At 40.8% G+C, this 19,495-nt stretch overlaps 1 protein-coding gene across 2 annotated transcripts in view; it reads left to right on the top strand.

Annotated features, from left to right (window-relative positions):
- Nucleotides 1-333: 333 nt before the first annotated feature.
- The window catches only part of SLAIN1 (SLAIN motif family member 1), a 60,291-nt gene continuing 41,129 nt past the window's right edge, over nt 334-19,495 (top strand). For both annotated transcript variants that reach the window (XM_060129043.1, XM_060129044.1), the window contains exons 1-2: nt 334-1,113; nt 14,868-15,007. In XM_060129043.1, coding sequence (XP_059985026.1) covers nt 506-1,113; nt 14,868-15,007 — 748 coding nt within the window. In that variant the 5' untranslated portion in view covers nt 334-505. The remainder of the gene's footprint in view (nt 1,114-14,867; nt 15,008-19,495) is intronic.

Here is a 19,495-nt window from a genome sequence, read left to right on the forward strand (position 1 = left end):
GAAGTCAGCTCAGTTCGCTCCCTCCCCCGCGGCGGGAGGAAGTGCCGGTGGCGGGAAAGTTCGGGCCAGGTCCAATCAGGCACCTGGGATTGGGTAGCGCGGCCGGGGGCGGTGGCCCCCGGACCCCAGCCCGCGCTCCCGGCCCCGCCCCTCGGGAACGCCTCGCCCCCCCGGCTGGTCCGATACCCCCGCCCCGCCCACCCGGCGCCCGCGCCCCGCCCCGCCCGGGGGCCGCGGCTAAAACCCGGAGCCGCAGCAGCGCCCAAGGGACTGGAGGGAGGCTCTGAGCATGTGCAGAGCAGCGCGGCGGCGGCTACCTCGGCGAGAGGCAGCGGCCCGGTGCTGATGCGAACAGCCGCCTCGGTCTCTGCCCCAGAGTAGTCGGCCCCCGGACCGGGGAGGCAGGGAAGGAACCGTAGCCTCCCCGCGGCCCGAGGAGCCGGCGCGTCGGCGCGTACCCCGCCCCTCCCCACCCCCGGCGGCCGCGGCGCCCTCGGGGACCACGATGATGGCGGAGCAGGTGAAATGCGCCTCGGCGGGGGGCGGCTCCGGAGCGGGCTCCGGGCCGGTGGTGAACGCGGAGCTGGAGGTGAAGAAGCTGCAGGAGCTGGTGCGCAAGCTAGAGAAGCAGAACGAGCAGCTGCGGAGCCGGGCGGCCAGCGCGGCCGCCGCACCGCACCTGCTGCTGCTGCCGCCGCCGCCCCCTGCCGCGCCGCCCCCCGCTGGGGCCTGCAGCCCGTTGGCTCCGCGGAGCCCGCCGGCCGCCGCTGCCGCCGCCTCGGGGGGGCTGGGGCTGGCGTTGGGCGCTGGGGGCGGAGGCGGGGGCGGCAGCGGTGGCTCTGGCCCCGCGTTCCCGGGGACCTACTGCCTGCCCGGCCCGGCGCCTTCCCTGCTCTGCAGCCTGGCGCAGCCCCCCGAGGCGCCCTTCGTCTACTTCAAGCCGGCGGCGGGCTTCTTCGGCGGGGGCGGCTGCGGCCCGGAGCCGGGGGGCGCGGGGACACCTCCCGGGGCCGCCGCCGCGCCGCCCTCGCCGCCCCCCACGCTGCTGGACGAGGTGGAGCCGCTGGACCTGGAGAGCGTGGCCGCCTGGCGGGACGAGGACGACTGCACCTGGTATTGCCGAGCTCTGCTCCCTCCCTCGGGGCCCTCGCCTGCGACGCCCGGGGAGGGCGAGGGCTGGAAGGAAGAGGGGGACCTCAGCCACTGCCCCCAGACGGGGTGACCTGGCAGGTGCCGAGCCGGGCGATGAGCGGAGGCTGTTCACCAGGGTGGAAACCTATTTTGTTACAGCTCAGGCCGACCCATCTGGGGATGAACTGGTCCTTTTCCTCTCCTGTGTTGTCGTCTTTGCTGATGATTGGGTGCCACGCTCCTCGTTAGCATTAACTGCAAAATCCATGCTATCTTGTCTTTTTGTCACTCAGTCGTGTTCTTTTTCCTCAGTCTTTTTTGGGAGTGACGGGGGATGGGTAGGGGTTGGCATCCATCTGCGACTGTTACTGTTTTGTCCTCCCAAACCAAGGCCGGACTGGATTTGCGTGCTGTCCCTACCTCCTCGGCACCCCAGGGCGCCTAGTGATGCATGGAGGAGTGGTGAATCTCTCCTTAAGAGATTCGTTCTTACTGTTTGAGTTGTTCAGTGGTTTGTCCTCATTCGCTGCATCTTCTTTGATAGCTTCTCACTTCAGAAACAGGCTCGCTTTTTCCAGTGTGCTGACCTCACTGGCTTTCCCATCAGTAACGGCGTAAAAAAAAAATGAAGGCTTTTCGGGGAATGGAGTGAGCAGCTTGAAGGCACTCTGTTACGTAGGACCCAAGAAACTTGCTTTAATTAAAAAAATTAAACTGGTGATTGAAGAAAAGTGAGATTAGAGAAACTTTTTTTTTTATTTTTTAGAAACTTGAAGTTGGTTATCAGAAAACTTGAGGCTGGCAGCATTTATTCAGTTGAAATCTGGTTAGCTCTGTCTGCTTTCCTTCAGTGAGTACCTTGCGGGGGGGAGGGAAGAGGGGTGTTCTGATTCCTTTATTTGTTTTTAATAGTGCTTGCTCATAGGGTAGCAGTCACTTCATGACTTCTTTTGGTTGGTTCGCATGTTTTCCTCAGTCGTTAGAGGTAGTGTGATGTGGTCAGATGAATAGAAGCTTCAGATCAGGTGGGACTTAGGTTCACTCAGGGAGAATGAACAGCATTCACCTGTACGTAGCAGTAGCATGAAGAGTAATTGTAGTTCTTTTAATCTTAGGTCCTCTTCCCGTTTTCAAAGCTGGGTCTTCCTCACTTTCCTTGTGTTTATGTTGAGTGATTGCTCAGGAGGGAATGGGAGATGGAACCTTGCTGGTTTCCCATTAGGAACTGTGGTGGTCCTTTTCTCTTGCACTTTTTTTATGTTGAGAACTCTAACTGTAAAGTACATTAATTGGTTTGATTCTGAGAATCAAAATACAGGGAGCTATAATAAGGCATAGTCATCCTTCTGCTTAGTACTTTTTGGCAACTGGGCAGGTAACTCAGGTTGTAAAAATCAAAACAACTCGCCACTTTCTGGAACTTTAAGCCATTCTTTAGAAGCTGCACCTTTATTTTTGTAAAGTCCAGGCTGTGTTGTAATCTCAGATTCAGCCTGAATATGGTACCAGAAAATGCTCTCATGATGGTGCTTAGGTTGTTACTAATAACTGTAAGCCCTTATGCCACTTTCAAATTATTTTAGATTGATTTAGTCCCCACTTGGCCTTTTCTGGAGATATGGACTTAAGTAACAGAAGGAAACTTGCTGTATTTTGGCTGAGGATCAATCCTGTGCTTTAAAGCTATTAGCACTTTAAAATTTATCATGATTCACTATTTTATATTAGATTTGTGCTAGTACATACACGGTGAATATAATTGTAATATTTTCTCTTATTAAATGGACTTCTACCATATTTAGTTATCTTCCAACTATTGCTAGTATTTTGATATCTTAGGCTTTCCTTTTGTAGTTATTTTTTGTTAAAACATCATTAAAATAACTAAAAAAAATCACCTACTTGGTGAGATTAGCCTAGTAGCGCTTCAGATGGTTTGAAGCAAATCTAACCAGGTTTGATTTGCAGCAGGTTCTACTAATTTCACTCATCAGGTATATCTGTGAATGACTAAATCAATGCCTTGACACCTTACAGATGTTTCTGTAAACAAATGGCACACTGTTTATACAGTATCTTCCTCAAAACAAAGCCAGGGTTAGAATCCCAGGTGGAAAAACAGGGAGGGATCATTAATCTTAGTGGGATGGACTTAAAATTTTTGTAAGGTCACCTAATTTATAGAAAACTTTCTATCAGAGCATTTTTATACATTGAGATATATTTGTATTGCAGTACTTGGCCTGTTTGTTCATCACCAGTCAACAGGGTTTAATTTTCAAAGCTAAACCCACTTGTTAATGCTTGCAGAGCCTTCTGATGTTCCTTCATCACTGCAAACCGCGTGTCCCTGCCTGACGCTGTCGTCAATAGAGTGCTTTTCATTTGGCTTCCCTGATAATGTTTGCAGGAAGGCTACTTATTTTTATCTTCCCTGTTTATTAAGAAACAACTGAAGTGGATAATATGTACCTGATTATTTTAAATTATTTATAAATTTATAAATTATTTATAACTTTTTAAAACTTTATAAAGTGGATAATATGTACCTGATTATTTTAAATTATTTATAAATTTATAAAGTCACAAAAGTCTTCCGTCTTGTCCTCAATTTACTACTGTGACTCAGAGTGAACCCTGTTAACCTTCTGTAGATCCTTCAAGGTAAAAACATAGTTATACAAATCAATATGCAAATATATCCACATCAGTTTTTTTACACTTACCTTTCATTGGACACATCTTGGACATCTTTGTTTCCCTATAACAGTTGCATCACCGTTAACAGTAACTTGGTCCTTAATAATGTTACTTTAACTGTATTACCTACAATTTTTCATACATTTTTATCATGATTTCATCCTAATGGGTTAAACAAAATTAATAATTTATTTAGAATAGCACTTCCTGCTAAAATGTCAGATCCTTAGGAAAGGAAGTTCACAAATGTAGGTTAATCATTGAATATTTTAGAAGTTCTTTCATGTAAGTCTGTTTTTTCTAATACAATCTTAGAATGTATAGCCTGGACAGCACTTGGCTCAAGAGTTATGTGCGAAAGAAAAAAGTGAATAATAGAAGAGTGTTTGCTTGATGATAGTTCATTAGTTAGTGAATGATCAGTCAGGTCTCATAGGCCTTTTTTCCAAACAATTATTTAACCTGTAAGTTTCTTCTGTTTATTGAAAAAAAAACTTTGATGCAAGAAGAATGATGTATTCTGCTTTTTGTTTTGATGAAAAGCTTTGAAACAAAACAATTGTCTTATTTCTTCAAATATTTATCTTAGTTGAATTTAAAGTATGTAATTTTGCCTTAATACAATCTGGTTATATTAGCACAGTGCTGCTAAAATTCAGTGTCTCAGAAAATTAAAGTTGACTGTGGTTTCAGAACCTTCATTCTTAAGTCCAATTATTATAATCCCATAGTAAACTTCACATCCTGCTGTATCAGTTCTTCCATTATCTTACTACTAATTTGACAGCCTTAGCTCTCCAGGAGACCATAGGCCAGAAAGTACAGGGGAGAAACCGAGTACCAGGAGCAAATTTAAAAAGTTCAGAAGCGCTAAAGTCCTGATGCATACGTGGCACATGGTGTGACTGGATGATTTGCCAGTCTGTACAGAAGGATGTTTTGAAGGTCTCTGTCCCAGTGTTACCAGGCTGAGAAGCACTAGGCTAAGAAGAACCAGGGTACAAGGAGAGGGAACCAGATTGGTATGAAGTGGCAATGGGAGCAGTAAATCATTAACTGCATACTAGACCTTTCTGTGACCTATTTCAGCTCCCTAATTTCAGTGTTAAGCGCCAAGGAGAAATAACTTAGGTAAACTTCTTCAGTTATTTACTGAAAGAATTGACTAAAATTTAGACTTATTTATATGGATTCAGAAGTGTTTGCAACCATTGATGTTTTTTCCTCCAAGCATGGTTGTGACCCATTAATAGGTTATAAAGTCAGTTTAGTGGACTGACTCAGTATTATTTTTTTATGAAGTTCAGTGGAATATAAAATCAGGACCAGAGTACATTGTATCTTATAATACAAATGTGTCTTGATTAAACTTATTTCAGTTTTATGTGTATATGTCCTGGGTTGAAATAGTTAATGCATTTGTGCATTATGGCTAAAGTTAGAATAACTCCAGTTTGTACTGTTCAAAGCAAAACGGACTTGGAGAAAACAGGTAGAAGAACACGGCTCCCTGAAGATAGTGTAGTGCCGGGGTAGGTCAGAACCTGCTCACCTCAACCAGAAGACGAGTCTGTATTCAGACAATGCCAAGATTAAAACATGCCAACTGGTATAAAATACAGCTGTAAAAGGAGGCATTTATTTTTAAAAGAGATGTGGCAGGGACTTTAACTTGCCCAACTGGAAAGGACAGGAGAAATGTTCTTTTTTTTTTAAACATCTTTATTGGACTATAATTGCTTTACAATGGTGTGTTAGTTTCTGCTCTATAACAAAGTGAGTCAGCTATACGTATACATATATCCCCATATTGCCTCCCTCCCACCCTCCCTATCCCACCGCTCTAGGTGGTCACAAAGCACCAGCACCGAGCTGACCTTCCTGTGCTATGTGGCTGCTTCCCACTAGCTATCTGTTTTCCGCTTGGTAGTGTATATATTAGTCCATGCCATTCTAGGAGAAAATTTCTTAATGATACAAGGGGAAAATGGTGATATCTATAAATTAAGGAAAATTTAATGAATGAGATATTCATCTTCCATGTGTAACACCAAGATCCTGGACAGCTGGCTAAAGTCATTGCCAATTTTTCATCAGAGCTGTTGAACACCTTGTACTATACATATGGCACAGCTAAATTAGACCACCTAGGCTGTTTTTTTGCATAATTGATTTTCAGTGGAAAGACCAGAGGGTGCTTCACTTTCTGACAGTACTGATCGAAAATGCACAGTGTTTTCTAGGAGCAAGTGGAGTTGACTGAAGCCTATGCTGATGTGTCTTTCAAATGAGTAAATTTGAAACACTGCAGTGAGACACTGAAATAGAGTTTAGATATAAATGTGGAGGGAGGGGGAAGAGTCTGCTATGGGACCTTCAGTAACTAAAATTTAGACTTAATGTATCCTTTTAAATAGCTTATTGGGGGTAAGTTTCTTTTGCAGTGGCTAACCAGCTTGACCCTAGCAGATGCTAGTGAATCTAAGCTGACTAAGATTGATTGATTGTGCTAATCAGTGCTGGTGTTTTACCTTTCCTTAAAATAAAACTTATGGTGATTTAAGACTCTTAAAATGGCTTGTTTGAAAATTGACACATATTACTTTTCAGTGACAGGTCTATGATATACATGTACAGTAAGTACCCTACAAACGAAACAAAGTTGTGAACTTTCAAAGATGCGAATGTGTGTTCACATGTCCAGTCGCGTAAGTTAGTTCACTTGTCTGGTGTACCTTGTCATGTGCATGCATCCTCTACAAGTGGTTGTGCTTTTGTGTACTTTACTGTACAATACTATATAGAGTCCAATAGTACAGCATCTTTATTTCAATCAATCCCAGGACGTCCAGAAGCAAGCGTAAAAGCGGCAGTGATGTGGCTGGTACTGTACAGTACTTTTCAAATGTTTTCTTTATTTTTTGTTTGTTTTTTATGTATTATTCGTGTGAAAAGTATTATAAAGCTATTACAGTACAGTACTATATAGCCGATTGTGTTAGCTGGGAACGGAGGCTAACTTTGTTGGACTTACGAACAAATTGGACCTATGAACGTGCTGTTGGAATGGAACTCGTGCGTATGTAGGGGACTTACTGTAATTATTTTTGAATTATCTGCAGAAGGATGGCTTTAGAACCAAACGTTGAGAATAACCAAGATATTTTTCTAGACATTTTGAAATACTTCATTTGAAGCATTCAGGGTTATTATGATGGACTTTGTATTATTTCCAGCCTCCCAGTGTTAGTGCGTGTATGCAGTCAGGGGGTCCAGAAAATGAAGTGTATGAAAAAGAAAAGATTCTGTGAGAAGGACAATAGTTTCTAGTCATGTGCTTTTGGAAGTTTTGAAGAGAAGTGAAGGAAAATTAAAGTGTGACATTTTAAATGATAGCTTTTCTATTTGAAGGCTTCTCAAGTTTTAGACTAAGGCTTTTCACATATTCTTGCCATATTCTAATATATTGTCAACGAAAGGTAGAAGTTGAAAGAGCAGTTAGTAGGAGGTATGTGTATTAACAATGGCAAACTAGGATATTGTAAATGTTGCTGGCATTGTAATGACAATGAAAGAGGTGATTTTTATGACTTTTTAGAAGATAAGAGCCATTTAGGAGAAATACAGGTTTTACCTTGCTAATCTAATTTTGGAGACATGTTATACTCAGGGAGTTTGTAGCTACGTGATCTTCATAACTCACTGCCCTTTTTCTCTCTTTAAATCCAGTTCTAGGCCTACCCAGAGAAGTAGTAGGCTCAAAACTATCCTGGGAACATTGTTTGGAGACTGACTTTAAAAATGATCCCTTCTATCTTAATTCCACATATTTGCTTAGTACTTCCAAAGTTCTATCAAGGTAATACAATAAGTAGGATGTAAATGGTTCAAAAACTCTTCTATACCAAGGCTTACTACAGAAAGCAGGAGTTCTCCCAACTCTTTCCTGCCTCTGAGTCCTCCACATAGATATTACTTTATACTCCTTTGGCAGTTTCTTTTGTTCTTTATTTCTAAACAGTCTTTATACTACATGATCTTAAACAGATATAGACTTGTTTTGGAAAATGAGGACTAAGGCCTCTTCCCTTCATCCTCCAGCTACCATATCTTCTTTCCCTTCTCGTAATGGTTTTTCTAACTTTTCTCTTAAATCATCGTAATGACCTGTGTCATGGTTATCACTGTTATTAGCTGAGTCCTGTTAATTGTATGTTACATTTGTTTTCTCTAATCTCCTTGTTCCTCCAAGAGTCAATAATGGCCTCTCTCTTCCCCCTTCACTTTCTTTAATCCCTTATTACTAATTATCTCTGTAAATACTGGAGCCATAACATCTCTCAAGAAGGTCAAACGTATTTGATAATCTCTTAAATCTGTTTTTAAAAATTTGTTTTGTCCTGCCATCCGTTCTAGAATGCTTAATCCCATTGCTCCAGTCTTTACTGTCGCTCCTTAGGCTGGATGCACAATGCTGTTACCATGGGAATTCCTTCGGGTTTCTTGCCAATATTGGATCTCCTATTTCATAAATCCTTTGTCTTGGAATTTCATTTATTCTTGTGGGTGGGATGCAGCCTCAGTTAGCTTTCTGAGAAAGGGGACATGCATGAGAAGTACACTTTGAAATCCTGTGTATTTGAAAATGTCCTTATTCTATCCTCATACAAGATTCATGGTTGGTCTGGGTATAAAAGTCTAAGTTATTTTTCCTCCTGTTAGAGGGCATTTGTGACTTTTTCTTTAGGTTTCTTTCTTTATCCCTAGGGTTCTTAAATGTCATGTTGTACCTTGTATGGACCTGTCTGTTTGTTGCACTGAGCATTTGTGGGTGCCTCACTCTAGAACCTGGTGGCCTGCCTTCAACTTTGGAAAATATTTTGCCTTTAAAACAAATAACTTTCTCTTCACTTTCATGTGTGTTTTAGAACTTATGATAATGAGATGGAGGCCTGCTGGTACAGTCATTTAATTTTCTTATCCCTCTCTTCTGGTTGTTAATCTTTGTCTGTGTTTTGCTCCTTCCTGGGAGACTTCTTCAGCTTGATCTTCCAAACTCACTTATTGAATTTTTTGTTTCTTCTATAACAGTTTAATTGTTTCACTTGCCAAGAAAGAAGAAGCTGTCCCATTTAAATATCCTGTTTTTGTCTTGTGAATACAACATTTTCTCTCAGATGGTATCAGTTATAATTGTCTTGGATTTTTCATCTGTTCCCTGCATTGTTTTTCCTCCTCAGTTCTTTTTTCCCTTCTATCAATACTTTTAGTCTCAGGGTTTTATTTAAAAGGATTATTCCAGATATCTGGTGTCGTGGGTTGTCTGTTCATACCCAAAGGCGATATCGAAGTTGATCTAAGGCCTCTGCATGGGTGGAACTCTGGCTGGTAGACTTTACCAGAGATTGGGTGGGTGGCCAGCTCAGGTTTCAGTATCTTTAGGTCTTCTCTTGGGTTCATCTGTGTCTCCAGACATAAACCTTCTGGGAGATAGGAGTTAAGGCAGTCGATTCTCGGAATGTAAAGGGGAAAATGGGGCTAGGGTGCTAACCATTCAGCAAGTAGACTTTTGGTCGGCCTCTCTGGTTCAGTGTGGGTACTTCATCTGTCTTTCAGCTGAGTTCTGTGTGCCTGAAGTCAGAGCTTCTCTGGGTCAGCCTTATGCACGTGTCAGTAGTAAGCCTCTGGTCCTAGATTGTGGCAGAGGAGGGGTGGTGGGATGGGCGGTGTGGAGTAGAGGAGGCGATCTGGGGTCCCACCTATTCCTCACGCAGGCTTTCAGCCGAATTCCCTGCTTTCAGTCGCATGATCACCCCCATATTCTGTGAACTGCAGGGTCGGGGTGAGCCACAGTAGCAGATAGCACGTGGACAGCGGAGGAGAAAAGAGAGAAGTCCCTGTACGTGAATATGGCAGAGTGGGTCCCAGAGCCATTACATGTTCCTCTGGGAAGCTGCTTTTGAATGTGCTGTGAGGCTGCGTGGTCAAACGAGAGAACCATATTACTTAGGCCCTAATAGATTAAGGACATCTTCCTGAGGGGTTCCCCGCAAGCAGAAAGCAAAACGCTCTACCAGAAAAACCCCCAAACTGGTGGGAGTGTGTGAAGTCCCCAGGCAAGCTGCTTGGTGGAGGTTCCTAGCGGCAGGAGAAAGCAGCGGTCATCCCATGGGATGCTGGAGGTGATGGGCAGAGCAGTGCTTCACATGGCAGCTGAGAGAGGTTTGCAAACAAGCAGATGCTCAGAGAGTGCATGAACCTGTGTGTGTATTAAACAGTGAGGAAAATGTATTAATTTAAAAGAAGCTGGAAGATAAGGAGGTTGCGCAGTTGCCTAGTGTTGTGGCTCCTTTCTGTCAGGGCTGTGGCACCTGCTTCTGTGATTCAGCTGCCTGGTGGATGGCAGCTCCAGGCTCACTGAAGGGCGGGAAGTCAGTTGCTTACTGTCTTGTGAGTTTTTCGTAAAGCTTCATTACGGTATAAGTGCAATATAAATTGCAAATATTTAAAATGTACTGTTTGATAGATTTGGGCCCATGTATAACCCATAAAACCATCATCACAGTCAAGATAGTGGAGATGGCCCAATGCTTTAAGCTTCCTTGTGGCCCCTTGTATCTCCTCCTGTCCTGATCCTGCCTACGTCCAGCTCAGGCACCCACTGATCTGTTTTCTGTCAATCTAGATTAGTTTGTGTTTTCTATACTTTTGTATCAGTGAAATCATATAGTAGGTACTCTTTTTCATTGGTTTGGTTTGGTCTGGCTTCTTTCAATCAAGATAATTATTTTGAAATCCACCTCTGTTGTTACATGAATCAGTAGTTCATTTCTTTTTATCGTGAAGGTTTCAGATTGTAAGGACACAACGATCGTTTGTTTTATCCATTCATCTTTTCATGAACATTTCAGTTGTTTTCAGTTTCGGACTATTACAGATAAGTCTTTGCATAGACACATGGCATTTGTGTCTTTCAGGTAAATACGTCATGACTTTTGAGTGGCTGTAACAGAAAGTAGGTGTACGTTAATTTTTAAAGAAGCTGCCAAAATCGTTTCCAAAGTGGTTGTGCATTTTACGTTTCTGCTGGCAGTTTAGGAGTTTCAGTTGCACGATGTCGTCCGGAAGGCTTGCTATGGCTAATCCAGGCATTCTAACAGCTGTGTGATAGTATCTCGCTGGCGTTCTAGTTTGCATTTCCCGAATGGCTAATGATTAGCCTCTTTTCATACACCTGTTTACCATCCATAGTTCATCTTTGGTGAACTATCTGTTTAAATCTTTTACCAGTTTTTTAAAACTGGGTTGCTTATTAAGTTTGCAGAATTTCTTATATATTCCACTTATAAGTTTCTTTATCAGATAAATGATTTGCAAATATTTTCTCCCAATCCATGGTTTGTCATTTATTCTCTTAACAGTCTTTCAAAGAGCAAGGCTTTTAGTTTCGATGAAGTCCAGTTGGTACATTTTTTTTCTTTTATGGATCATGCTTTGAGTCTAAAAATATGTATCTAAGAAATACTGCCAACCCAAGGACACAAAGTTTTTCATCTGTAGTTTCTTCTAAAAGTTTTACAGTTTAGGTTTCATATTTTTGTGATCTGTTTTGAGTTCACTTTGGATAGTGTGTAAAGTATGGATCAAGGTTCACTTTTTGTATATGTGTATCCATTTGTTCCAGCACCGTTTGTTCAAAAGACTATCTTTTCTTCATTGAATTGTCTCTGTACTTTGTCAAAAAAATCAGTATTCCACATGTTAGTATTTCTGTATCTGGACCATCTATTGTTTTTCATTGATCTATTTATTTTCATGCCATCCTAAATTGTCTTTATTATTGTAGCTTTGGAATAAGTCTTAATCAGTTAGCGGTAGCTCTCCAACTTCATTGTTTTGGCTATTCTAGGATCTTTGCATTTCCATATGAATTTTAGCTTTTACGTTCTACAAAAAGCATGCTGAGATTTTGGTTGGAATTTTGTTAAATAGATCAATTTAGGGAAATTGACATCTTAACAATATTTAGTTTTCTGACCCATGTACATGGTCCGTTTCTCTGTTTCTTTTTAAATTTCTCTCAGAATGTTTTGTAGTTTTCAGTGTACAGGTTTTTGACATCTTTTGTCAGATTTATCCTTAGGCATCTTATGGTTTTTCTTATACTGTTGTAAATGGGAAGTGAAATTTCAAAAATACTGGTTGTTGCTAATATAGAAATACTTTTGTACTTTGATTTGGTATCCTACAGTCTTCCTGCTAAACTCATTCTAGTATCTTTTTTTGTATATTCCTTTATACATAGACGATTTTTTTACATAGACGATCATGTCGTCTGTGAATAAAGACAGAGTTGTTTCTTTCCAATCCAAATGTTTTTATTGCCTGATTGTGCTAGCTAAAACCTGCAGGCCTTGTATTGCTCTTGACAGTAGGGGAAAAGTGTTCAGTCTTTCACTGTTAAGGATCCTTTTTTGTAGATGCCTTTAATAAGATTGAGGATGTTTCCTCCCTTTTTTAATTTGCTGAGAGTTTTTATCAGGAATGGATGTCATATGTTTTTTTTCTTTGTATATTGAGATTATCATATGGTGTTTCTATTTTAGTATATGTGATAAGTTACACTGGTATTTGAATGTTAAGGCAACCTCTCATTCCTGGGATAAACCTCACTTGGTAATGACGAAGTATCCCTTTTATATATGGTCGCACCAAATTTGCTAAAACATTTAGACCTTTTGCTTCTGTGTTCATGAGGGGTGTTGGTATTTAGTTTCTTACCTTGTAATGTCTGTGTCTGGTTTGGGTATCAGGTTTCATAGCTATATTGGTCTCATAGACCATGTTGCGATGTGCTCCCTCCTCTTCTATTTTTTTGGAAGAATTCGTGAAGATTGGTATTCTTCTTTAAATATCTGGTAGAATTTGGTAGTGAAACCTTCTAGGCCTGGGGTTTTCTTTGTGGGTAGGTTTTGCTCATTTGTCTTTGCAATGGTCTGTCCTTTTACTTTTAACCCGTGTGTTTATATTTAAAGTACCCATGTTGTAGGCAACATATAATTGGGTCTTTCGTGACCCCTTTAAACATGAGGAGAAACTTGCTCACATGCCCATCAGAATATTTCCCCTCAGTTTTTATTGTCTAGGACTGTGTCCAAGGCTTGTGCCTAAACCAGTCATTGGGCAAATGGGATTAATGGAACTGGCACCGTTGGCTCAGCACAGTGCATGCCTCTCAAGGCGTGGTCTCCACGTAGCAGTATCAGCATCACCTGGGAACTTGTTAGACATTCACATTGTTTGGTCTTACCCGAAACCTACTGAATCAGGTAGGTTAGAGCTGCCTGCAATCAGGTGTTAGCAATTTGTGTTTTAACAAATCCTCTGAGAGATTTTAATACGTCAAAGATTGAGAACAACTGGCTTAGACTAACCTTTAGTTGGGGGTCTAGAGTGAGCTACCCAGTCCTGGACAGGGGTCTAGAGAGAGCTACACAGTAACAGTGCAGAGGTCTGACAGCAAGGAAGGGCAAAAGGGAAGGATCTACATAGATTGGTGATAATCTTGACACAGTAGGCCAGGGTGGGACCTAGGAATAAGAATTTTTAACTAACCAACATACTCTCTTAGAGTGTTGTCCACACTCTAAGGGAAGAATGACATATTAGGATTACTGTCAAGTTGATTAGGAGAGAGATTTTAGAATCTTCATCTCCTGACAGGAGTCAGCAAACTGTGTCTTGTGGGCATATTGGGCCCACTGCCTGGTTTATGTAGCTGATCAGCTTAGATTTTTACATTTTTAAATGATTGAAAAAATCAAAAGAATGCTATTTTGACACGTGAAAATTATGGGAAATTCGACTTTCAGTATCTATAAATAAAGTTTATAGGAACACAGCCGTACTTATTATTTATCGTCGGTGATAACTTTGGGGCTGCAGAGGCAGAGTTGAGTAGTTATGACAGAGACTATGTGGCCACAGAGCCTGTATGTTTACTAGCTGGCCCTTATAGAAAAAGCTTGCCAACCCCGAACTATAAGAATAATTTGCTAAATACTACATTCCCCAGCCCTCTGGGATAGATTACTCGAATAGGTGGTGGGCTGGACGATAACAGTAAAAGTGAATAATGAAGTATGTTAGTTCAAGAATACCTGCCCCTTAGAATTATGGTAACTTTGCTTGAAGTAGTATTACTTTAATGAGATTTGTAATTAGAATAAAGCTTTATATAGCAAGGTCAGTTACTAGAGCCTGTGATTATAATTTTCTTTCTTTTTTCTGTCAACTGTTGGTTAATTCTCAAGGTAAACCTTTTTGTATAACCCTATCACTGAAAATATTCTAAAACCTACCTTAAAACAGTACATCAATGAGAGAAAACCTTTGTTATGACTTGTAGTGCCCCAGGGTGGTTATTTTGAATCCTGCCAACTATTGTGCAATGGTGAAGATGCTGAAAGTGAACTCTTCCTAAAACATATCTTTGAAAGCTGTTTGGCTTTAATGAGAAAGAAGCACATATCAAATTTGGTATAGATTTAAGACAGGAAATATCTGATTATTTAAGGGTTGAGAGAATCAAACAGCTGACTTGTTTTTAGACTTACTTTTGTTAAATGCAAATAAGACTTGCCTTGTTTGCCACATCATGTTTATGTATATTAGCCCAAGTTCACATAAGATTCTGTTGTCAAAGAGAGATGAAAATGTTCACTTCTAGAAATATAAGTGAGCTGATCAGATCATCACGGTGCCCCAGGTCAGTTCAGTAGCCAAAGCCCCAGATCTTTGACTCTCTGAGACATTGTTCCATAGTTTTTTGAAGTCCTCCTTGCCACCAAGCTACAGAATGTGTCATATTCTACCAGGGGGTATTTATCTGTTAAAAATGATTTTGGTGTTTGAAGTAATCAAATGTGAGTTCTGTTTTGATAGAAACTGTTAAATACATGTTGTTTTCTCAAGTACAAGCGAGGTAATCTCTATGTAGCTATATAATCCCTATAATGTAGATTTCTTTTTTTAAGGTTATACGTTGGCTCTTCAAAGACATTCCCGTCATCAGAGAAATCCCTGAGCCCTTTGCAGTGGTGTAGACATGTCCTAGATAATCCGACTCCGGAGATGGAAGCAGCAAGGCGTTCCCTGTGCTTTAGACTGGAGCAAGGTAACCGCGAACCCGTACACCTGCATCCTCAAACTCCTGCCACTGTCCACTGTTTTGTTGCTGGTTTTGGAATAGACACTTAATTGAAAAACTTTACCCTAAGGTGCAGCTGTTGCATGTGATTCACTTCATATGTTTACACATCAGGGTTTCTCGGTATAGAATATATTTAGATTTGTGCTTGTTTTTAGCCAGATTTTCAGCTTCTTTTAGTGTTGTAGGAATACATATTATTTTTCTATTTTTTCTTTCTGTTTATGAATGTACCAATACATAAAATGGGCCAGTCTTACATTCTCTGGGGATGGTTACAAGGTTGTGTCGCTGAATTCCAAGATAGTGAACTGGGATTCCACTGGGACCTGGGCACTGACCTTTTGCCTTCCCTAACTGTTTATTTGGATGTATAACTGGAAGTCCTAACCTTTACAAACTAGGAGATAATCTTCATATTGTATGTAACATTTAATTATGGAGCCCAACATAAGTTTAAGTAAAAAAAAATAATAATAATTAGGATAGTTGTAGCAGGGGAAAAAAAAAGCAAAAGGAATGAGTAGTACTCAGCTCCTTGCTATTTTGATAAAGTAGACTAGTACTTAAGGCTGTAATTATTTAGGCTTTTGCTTGTCTCTTAACCTCTTGGTATCGGTTTCATTATCTAGGTACACTTTACTCCATGGATCACTCGCATCCAAATCACACTTGAGCTCGAAAATGGGGTTAAGGGTTAACCTTAACCCTCCAGATGAAAGAATCAGGGTAGCTGAGAGTAGGGCTAAGGGAATCTGCATTGGCAAGGTCACCAGTGTGATTCTTATGCACACTGAGGTTTGAGAACACTGCCTATGAAACTCTTCAAGGATAGTGAATGCTTATCAAATACTTGGACATGATAAGACAAAGTGTAATAGGAACCGTTTCTCGAGCTCTTAATTCTGACAGTCAGAACATTAAGTTCTTGACATTTTTCATTGTGTTCTAACTGCTCATCTGAGGTAGGTACTACACTCACTTTTAGAGGTGAGACAAGTGGAGTTTAGAGAAGTTGAGAGGATTATGAGGGCAGAGTGGTCCTTGGGAGCAGAGCCAGGGCCTGGGTCTCCCTGACACCAGAGACTGTCCTTAACCAGTATTCCATCCTGCTTTATTGACACAGTCAACAGTAAATATGAACAGAAATCTGTTTTAAATATGTGGGGAAGGCCAAACTAAAAATTAGCGTGTTTTATTAGCATTTTAACTAAAATGAAATAAGTGATGTAGTAATAGCAAGTTGAAGAGTGGAGTAGGAACAGAGGCATACTAGGGTTAAAACTTCGGTGACAGATGCATGTCTAAGAGGACAGCCATCTCAGAGCCAAGACCCTGGTCCTGTTTCTGGGCCCATTTCCCTGAGTGGCCCTAAGCAGACCGTTATTTTCTCTTTCAAAGGTTGTGTAGGCCATCCCTAAGTTTTCTTATTCAAATACCTCTGATTCAAGGACTTTTTATATGTATATTTTTATATATGAATTTTGCTCAATTTCATTTGAAATAAAATAAAAATAAAATTCAAATGGAATTAGAGTCCTTTAGTTCAAGGGTCAACAATATGAAAGGGATCAGATAGTAAATATTTTAGGCTTTGTGGGCCATCCAGTCTCTGCCATCACTAGAAAGCAGCCATAGATGCACACATCAATGAACAAGGCCGTGTGCCAGTAAATCTTTATCTGTGGACAGAGGTTTGAATTTCATGTGACTTTTTTTTTCATGTGTCAAGAAATATATTCCTATTTTTAATTTTGGTTTTTACCTTTTTTTGAAAATGGTTAAAATATTCATAGTTGGTGGGTATTATAAAAACAGGGGCAGGTTGGATTTGGGCCACTCAGGTCATAGGTTTGCTGACCCCTGCTTTATAGTTCATTTGCACACAAGGTAGATCTACATACAAGGTTGGTTTAAAAAATAGAGGAGAGGCTATGTTAATTTAACGCAATGTAACATAAATGTAATTTAAAAATAATCATAGTTGGTGGTTGCTTTTGAGATTCTAGACTAAGTGCCTAATTTTCCTTTCATTGGCAAGGGGCTAAAGCAAAATTGTGAGGTCATGAGGACATGAATTGCAGTTTTATTCATAGTGTAATTTATTTAAATTTAATATAAAAGAGTTTGAGCAGAGAACTAGCTTTTCAAATTCAAAATTAGTCTTCTACTAAATTTGTATGTAAATCTAAATCCTCTTTTGCTGTGAGGCTAAATGCTTTTGTTCCAAAGATCCATAATCCATAATCCCATTATGAGATAAGAAGTAATGGATTAGAATAGGTTGTTCAATGGGTGAAAAAAATTTTTTTGAAACTTAACATGTTTTATAAAGCAGTACATCTATAGTTTAGCAAGCATTAGTCTTACAGACATTATAAGGAAAAGGGCAAATTCCTACCCCATTCTCTCATGCCCATTTTATTACCCAGATGCAGTTACTTAACAAAAACTATTTGTTCTTGTTTTGTTTGTCTACCCTCCCTTTATAAATTCCAGGCTTGTATGGCTATTGCCTGAGTTATCAATTTTAATCATTACCGGTTGGCTTTCTACTTTGGGTGGTGAAGGTTTCATTTTTAACTTCCTCCCCCCACTATACTTTTTCTCCGCATATTCCGTCATGTAGCTTTTTACCAATTTTAGGATACATCAGTATGGATTATGATAGCAAGACTCACATCGAAGCCATGCAGTATTTTATCATTATGTTTCTTTTTTCATTTAACTATGCTTTTCCTTGAGTTAATTGTAAAAAGACATTTTTCTTGATCCTTGTCATTAATTTACCCTTAGACTCTCCAAATGAAACATCCTCAGTATGGTTAGACATAGACACCCACCAAGGGTTTTTATTTATTTAGTTTAACCATTCCTCCTGGTAGTGCCTTCTATTCTTACTGCAGTCGTACCTTGTTCTCTGTAGGCCTGTGCGCAACTGTCATGGTGGGACTTCCTTTTTGCTCTCATCCTAGGAATTCCGCATCCTGTCTTCTGCATTGTATCGCTCGTGTCCTAAATGCAGAGACTTCCTTTTCCTTATTCCCTAGTTTAGCAGAATACGTTCTCCTGTTGCTTTTTGTGGGGAGTAGAAGTGGAAAGAGGATATGTGGGAGGTCAGTGGTGAGAACGTCATATGTCTGAAAATGTCTTTATCGTACCTTTGCTCTTACACTTGATTGTTCTTCGGGCTACATGTAGAATTCTAGTTTAGAAACCATTTCCAGCAGAGTTTAGAAGGCAGTGTTGCATTATATTTTAGCTTGAGGATTGCTGTTGAAATCCTGTACCATTCTCATTTTTGATCTTTCTGCGTAAAATACACTGGATATTTTAGAATCTTTTCTTCCTGGTATTTTGAAATTGCATTTGTGTGTGTGTGTGTGTGTTAGACAGTGGGTACTTCCAGCCTGGAAACTTTAGCTCTGCAAAATTTCATGCATTATTTCTTTGTAACCACCCCTCCCCTCCAGTTCTCTCTATTCTTTCTTTCTAGGTACTCCTTTTAGTCAGATGCTGAATTTCCTGGATTGATGTTCACATTTTATATTTTTCTCTTCTTTTGTTTATTCTTGATTTTTTTTTGAACATTCTGCTTTCTTGGAGATTAAAAAACTCGTCTGCTAAACTCTTGCTGCATATTTATTAAGTACCTGCTATGTGTCAGGAACCATGGTAGGTAACGGGGATCCAGCAGTAACCAAAACAGTCCCTGCCCTCATTGAGTTTACCATGTAGTTTGCAAACTTTCACTTAATCCTTCTGTTTTTTGTAAGATACCCTTGTATGTGTGAGATATCTTAAATCTAGCAGCTTTCTGCTTCAGTTTAAGTGATGAAATCTGTCTTTGGTAAAGCACGAGAGGAGCAGCTGCTTGGGCTGGGGAGGGAGCCCAAGGGTTTTGGTACTCTTCCCATAGACTTTGCAGCAGTCATCTTGTGTTCGTTTCACCATAGAACTCCCTACCCTCTGTGGTGCCTGTACCATCAGTTTCAGAGCTTTTCCAGGTCTTTGTTCACCTATTCCCACTGTGGACCCTCAGAGCAGAGAATATCAAAACCCAGCTGGGTCCATCATCTAATGTTTATCTGTTTTTTCATTTCTAAATAAAATGACTCTTCTTAGTCTGATAGTATCTCCTCTCCTGTTTGATATTCCATGTAGGTTTAGAAGACCTGAGTTAGCTGTCATTCTAGTGTGGTTTTGTAGAAATGAGAGAAGAAATCATAGTTAGTCCTCTATAGCAAAGAATTCTTACTGGATTCCAGTTAAGGGATTCTTCGTCAGTGACAACTAATTAACTGGTATCAGTTAATTACAGTTTCTTTTGGTTTTTTTTGCGGTACGCGGGCCTCCCACTGCCGTGGCCTCTCCTGCCGCGGAGCACAAGCTCCGGACGTGCAGGCCCAGCGGCCACGGCCCACAGGCCCAGCCGCCCCACGGCACGCAGGATCC

The sequence above is a fragment of the Lagenorhynchus albirostris genome, chromosome 18, assembly GCF_949774975.1.
Source record: "Lagenorhynchus albirostris chromosome 18, mLagAlb1.1, whole genome shotgun sequence".
Taxonomy (NCBI): domain Eukaryota; kingdom Metazoa; phylum Chordata; class Mammalia; order Artiodactyla; family Delphinidae; genus Lagenorhynchus; species Lagenorhynchus albirostris.